The sequence below is a fragment of the Solanum tuberosum genome, unplaced genomic scaffold (genome assembly GCF_000226075.1).
Source record: "Solanum tuberosum cultivar DM 1-3 516 R44 unplaced genomic scaffold, SolTub_3.0 scf00157, whole genome shotgun sequence".
Lineage (NCBI taxonomy): Eukaryota > Viridiplantae > Streptophyta > Magnoliopsida > Solanales > Solanaceae > Solanum > Solanum tuberosum.
Window position 1 is genome coordinate 625,000 of NW_006239084.1, and position 5,937 is coordinate 630,936.

General features: G+C 39.8%; 1 protein-coding gene across 1 annotated transcript; it reads left to right on the plus strand.

The window, feature by feature from the left end:
• Nucleotides 1-3,247: 3,247 nt before the first annotated feature.
• Nucleotides 3,248-5,278, plus strand: LOC107061703 (uncharacterized). The gene is made up of 7 exons (XM_015311449.1): nucleotides 3,248-3,333; nucleotides 3,581-3,794; nucleotides 3,870-3,923; nucleotides 4,027-4,215; nucleotides 4,269-4,472; nucleotides 4,662-4,909; nucleotides 4,999-5,278. The coding sequence occupies exons 1-7, from the start codon at nucleotides 3,248-3,250 to the stop codon at nucleotides 5,276-5,278; spliced, it is 1,275 nt and encodes a 424-aa protein (XP_015166935.1).
• Nucleotides 5,279-5,937: the final 659 nt, after the last annotated feature.

Genomic DNA, 5,937 nt, shown 5'->3' on the forward strand with positions numbered 1-5,937 from the left:
AAAATCATAGATAAAGATGTAATGAGATCAAACATGGGGTAAAAAAACAGCAAAATAATTAAGAAAAAAGAAGGAACCCACTTTATTTTTAAACATAAATTTATTGTAAAACACTTTACAAATACTATTATATAATTTTGTTTCTCTCCATTTGTTTTTCATTTCTGGCATAAATTTATTCTTCAAGTACTTGTCTTTTTAATCAACAAAAAAATAATTTTAATTTTTTTCCTGTCAAAGATAGTTTACAAGATTTTATCAAAAGACAAATGAAAATATAACATTATATGTTAAAGTAATTTAGAAAGGATGATATGAAATTTGTCTTTTTTAATACTAAATTTCTAGAGATTATCGAGTATTAATGTGTATTTTGTATCCTTTATGTTAAGGATATTCATGATTTCATTTGATTAAATTTTTAAAAAGAATTAAATCAAATTAATTATATAAAATAAATCAAAAAGTCTAGTTAATGCTAGCTCCCCCATTTTCTCTCTCTCGCTCTCAGTACTTCAATAAAGTCTCCACCGATGAGCCATTCGTACTGGTGGTTATCAGAGAGAGTGCACAAGTCATCCCAAAGTTCTATCTTAGTACTGAAGTCAGGGCTCGCATAAATAGCAGAAGGGGGGGGGGGAGTTAGGGAGTACCTTGACTAAGACATGGATACCTTGGGGATTCATCTTAAGAGAGTCGTCCTTCCACATGATGACTATTCCTCCAAACAGGTCATCCGCAGCGAACTGAATCTGAGAATCAAACCTTAACTCATCAGTAAGGTGCTTGTGATCCTTTATCTGGGTTTTAAGTAGGACTAGCATGGAGGGTTTGTGAGTTTTCACGAGCATATCACACAACCTTCTAAAGCTTGAGCTATTGGTTCATCTAGTGTTCCATATGATGAAATTCATTAGTGTCTTTGGTGTGGGTGGCTGATTCTGAAGGCCCTTTCCTTTCTCCACACGGGCTTGCCTTGCTTGCTCCTTCATTAGGTTTTGGGCTACAGTTGCCGTAACACCCTTTTCTCGTTTCCGAGGTTCCGCAAACACATACTGAGGTGTTTACGGAAGTAGGCTACTATCGTTGCACTGGTGAGGTTGGTAAACACTTTGAGCCATAATTTTTCCAAGACCATCACTTTTGTGTTTCGTCCCCAAGCATCACTAAGAGTTCCTCAAGTTCTTGGGTGTTTTTTCTTAATGCTTCCGGTGATGTGGGTTCCTCTCCTTCTTTGTTTTGATTTTGCATTCCTACTCCTTGTTCGCAGCTCGTGTTTTGGGGATACAATATTGGGTGCTCCAATGGCATCCAAGGGACGAATATTGGGCTTTGGGAGCTGGGGAGATATGGGAAGGATGGGAAGAAGGGCAGACTCTGGAAATTCTATCCCATAAGATTGTTGAGGTCGGGCATTGACAACATATTGATACTTTTCATGAGTTGGGTTTGTCTCAGCGTTTGTATCCAGATCTGCGACCCCAGTCTCTCTATCGCATGATCCATACCCTCATTGATTATTTGGACAAAGAAGGAAGGATCTTGGAGGAGGAGGACTATAAAGGTGCTGATCTTAGGCATATTTATATGCCTAGAAATCTAATAATGCACATATTTAAGCTAAGTTTGAATTCAATATGTATTTGTTTATAGTCTTATCAAGTCTTTTGTGTGTTTATGAGCTAACCAATATGATTAGTTGTGTAGGTGAGCGTAATTGGAGAAATGAGCTCGAAAATGGAGAGTGGGAAACACAAAATATTCAAGGCTAAAAGAAGCAAGGAAGAAAGAGGAAGAAAGGTATACCAAGGCAATGTCGTATCCTCTTCGCGTCGCGGAGAGGGGGTCTTAAATTAATTCGCTAGAGTTGATATTAGGCAGAGCCCTCTGTGTACTCTCTGCGTCAAGGAAAGGGAGTATAATTGTGGTTGCGAAATTTAGTTTTGAGACAGAGTAGTCTGTGGCAAGTCTGTGTCACGGAGAAGAGAAAAGATTCACAGAATGAAAGTTGAAGATGCCTCCGCGACGCGCCCCTGGGTTCCAGTTTTGGCCGTTTCGACTTTTAGTATAAATAGGTCATTATTTTATTTTATTAAATATTCTTTTTCTGGATTTTGAAGAACGACGACTTGGGAGAACGTTTTCACCATTTTTAGGGTTCTTTCCTAAACTCTTTTCTTTTTTATCTCTTTATGTTCATTAAACATTGTTTGATCGATTCTTGATTATGAGTAGCTAAATACCCTTGTTCTAGGGTTGTGGCTACATGATGATTGTAATCTATTCAGTTTTCATTGGGTTAATGTCAATTATCATATGAATCTTTCTTATGTTCTTGCTTTCTATATTTCGTGATTAATCACTATTGAAATAAATACCTTGTCCAAATTGAACTCGGGAGAGGAATAAGAGGATAGAACGTGGGACATAAGGAGCATGATTAATTCTAAATAACTACAGTTAATTTGTATCTAGGATAGAGATATACCTAGAAATCATGCTTGGGTCACCACATAGGAAGAAATCGTAATGCTCGGTACTTAATCCATCCTATCCCCGTTAAACGATGTAGTTAGGGTGTTATTTATCGTAGGCGATTAGAGGCTGGGAGACCATGATCATACATTTAACCCTGTGATTCATTAATTCGATAGTTGATAATTACCCATATAAATGATATTGATTGCATGAATCCTGATAGAAGCTGCAGCCCTGGACTTTACCTAATCATTGTTTTTAAACCCTTGAAATTAAATCGCGTTTGTACATTTTGTTACAATCTTAGTATTAGAAACTAAATCACTTTGGAAATCTTGAATACACTTGTGTTTAGCTGAAAGTCAGTGAAATTGAGTGATTCTAAGAGTAAGTCCCTATGGGTACGATACCCGACTGTTAAAAAGAGCCACTTTAATACTTAAACGACCACGTACACTTGCGTGTGCGATTTGGACGCAACAAGTTTTGGCGCCGCTGCCGGGGACTTTAGAATTAGGAATTATTTGATTTTTCTGATTTCTGAAGTTAAAAAGCAAGTGTTGACAACTTGATCTTAGCATTTCATTGTTGCAGGTTGTATTAGAATTTCAAACTGGACAACGATCAAGGATTGGTATAGCCTCTAGTTGAACCGAAAAGATTCGTTCACTACTGGAGAAGGCAACGACGACTTACTTATCCGGTCCCTCTTGTTGCTAGTGAACCAACATCTCCAGTAGCAAGAGTTGAGGAAGACGAACCTAAAATAATGGCTAAGTTGAAAGTAAGAGACATGGCAATCCCACGTCCCACCAATGTGACATCATGCATTCAGAAACCTGAAGTTGGTGGAAGGTTTGAATTGAAGTAGAGTATAGTGCAATTATTGCACAATAATGGACAGTTCACTGGTCTGTCGCACGAGGATCCAACAATTCACATTCAAAATTTCCTCGAGATCAGTGATACGTACACTCCAACTGGAGTGAATGTGGATTATGTGAGGCTCACTTTATTCCCCTTTTCTCTGCTTGGGGAAGCAAAAAGATGGTTAAACTCAGAGTTTGCGAACTCAATTACCACTTGGAATGACCTAGCACAGAAGTAAATTGACGTTGATGAGCTGCCCACATCATCATCAGTCTAATGAGGTGTTAGTCCATACCTTCATTGAAGGATTGGAGCCTAACATCAAAATTCTACTTGATTCAGCTGCAGATGGTCAGGCTTTAAAGAAGACATATGGTGAACTATTCACCTTGCTGAGCAAGATCTCACAGGGAAACCCCGAATGGAATGGAGGAGGGGTGAAACCTGTAATTTAGAAAACTACACGTATGCTAGAGGTAGATGATGTGACTATCTTAACTACACAAATTGCTGCTATGCAGAATATGATGAACACCCACTTCACCAATCTAGCATTGGGACAACAGTCCACACAGGTAAATGCAGTTCAACAACCACCATCTTGGTGTGAGATATGTAGAGGTGGTGACCATAGCGCAGATGTATATGGTGCAAACCCAGATTCTGTTAATTTTGTAGGAAATGCACAACGAGGAGGAGGCCAGCAGAATTATGGGAACTCTTATAACCCAAGTTGGCGCAACCACCCGAACTTTTCTTGGGGTGGAAATCAAAATCAGGGTCAAGGCCATAATCAATATAGATCCCAAGGAAATGCATAGGGGTACCAACCACAGGCCCAACGGGAGCAGCCGAATAAGCAATCTGGTAACATGAGCATGGAGGACATGCTGAAAAATATCATGGTTGATCAAGCCTAGTTAGTTGCTGATGTAAGGAGTAACCAGTTGATTACACAAAATCTGGAGAAGCAATTCGGGAAGTTTTCTAGTGCACAAAATTCACTACCGCAAGGAGGTTTGCCGAGAAATACTGATCCAAATCCTAAGCAGGTAAATGCGGTAGGTACACGCAGTGGTTTACAATTGGAGGAGTTAGCTCCTAAGAAAAGAAACACTGACGCTGTGAGTAAAGAGAGTGAACCCAATAAGAGCGAAGTTGTTGCACAAGAAGAAAGCATGCAACCAATTGTGAAACCACCTCCTCTATTCCCTCAAAAGTTCAAGAAATAGAAGGAGGATGAATGTTTTGGTAAGTTTCTCTCCCTTTTGAAACAAGTTCACATTAACTTGCCATTGGTAGATGTTTTGCAGGGTATACCCAGGTATGCAAAATATGTGAAGGAGATTGTGGCAAATAAAAGGAGGCTGACAGAATATGAGACTGTTGCACTTACTGAAGAGTGCAGCTCCAGAATCCAAAATAAGTTGCCCACTAAACTGAAAGATTCGGATAGCTTTACGGTTCAGATCACTATAGGGCAGAGCATTCATGCGCGAGGATTATGTGATCTAGGAGCTAGCATAAATCTGATGCCAACTTCTTTGTACAAAAAGTTGGGGTTGGGTAGTCCTAAACCTACTACCATCATCTTACAGTTGACTGATAGATCTGTAGCTAGGCCTGAGGGTGTTGTGGATAATGTTTTAGTGCTAGTGGGGTCGTTAATATTCCAGTAGATATTATTGTGCTGAATTTTGAGCCAGATCCTGATGTCCCTTTCATCTTAGGAAGATCGTTCTTAGCGACTAGGAGGACCATGATAGATGTGGCAGCTGCGCAACTTACTATGCGATCACATGATAAAATGGATGTGTTTGATGTCTATAAAGCATTAAAGTTGCCAGCTGTGTATGAGGAGTTGTCTGCCATAACTGTGATAGATCTTGAGGCAGAGGGTCGCTACATTGAATCTAAGGACCCTTTATAGCGAGTGTTAGTAGGGGATGATATTTATGGGGATGTTGAGGCACAAGAAATTGTGCAATTTCTTGATGTGGCACTTGTAGGTACATCTGGAGATCTATGAGAGCCTTTGAATAGGGTGTTAGGTCTTCCACTCAAGCCCTCCATTGAAAAAGCACCTCAGTTATAACTAAAAGCATTGCCAGCTCACCTCAGGTATGCATTTTTGGGTGAAGATAAAACTTTACCGGTTATTTTGTCTGCAGCATTGTCTGATGCACATGTGGAAGCAACATTAATCATCTTAAAAAAGAGGAAAGCAGCTCTGGGTTGGCAAATGTCCGACATCCGTGGGATTAGTTCCATGTTGTGCATACATAAAGTATATATGGATAAAGGGTATAAGCCAAGTGCACAACATCAGCGGAGACTAAACCTATTGATGAAGGATGTGGTAAGAAAAGAGGTGATCAAGTGGTTGGATGCAGGAATTGTGTACCCAATATCAGACAACAAATGGGTAAGTCCAGTACAGTGTGTGCCAAGAAGGGCAGAATGACGGTGGTGACCAATAAGAAGAATGAGTTAAGGCCCACAAGGACAGTGACTGGGTGGCGAATCTGCATGGACTACAGGAAGTGGAATGACCCCACCAGAAAGGACCATTATTCGGTACCTTTCATT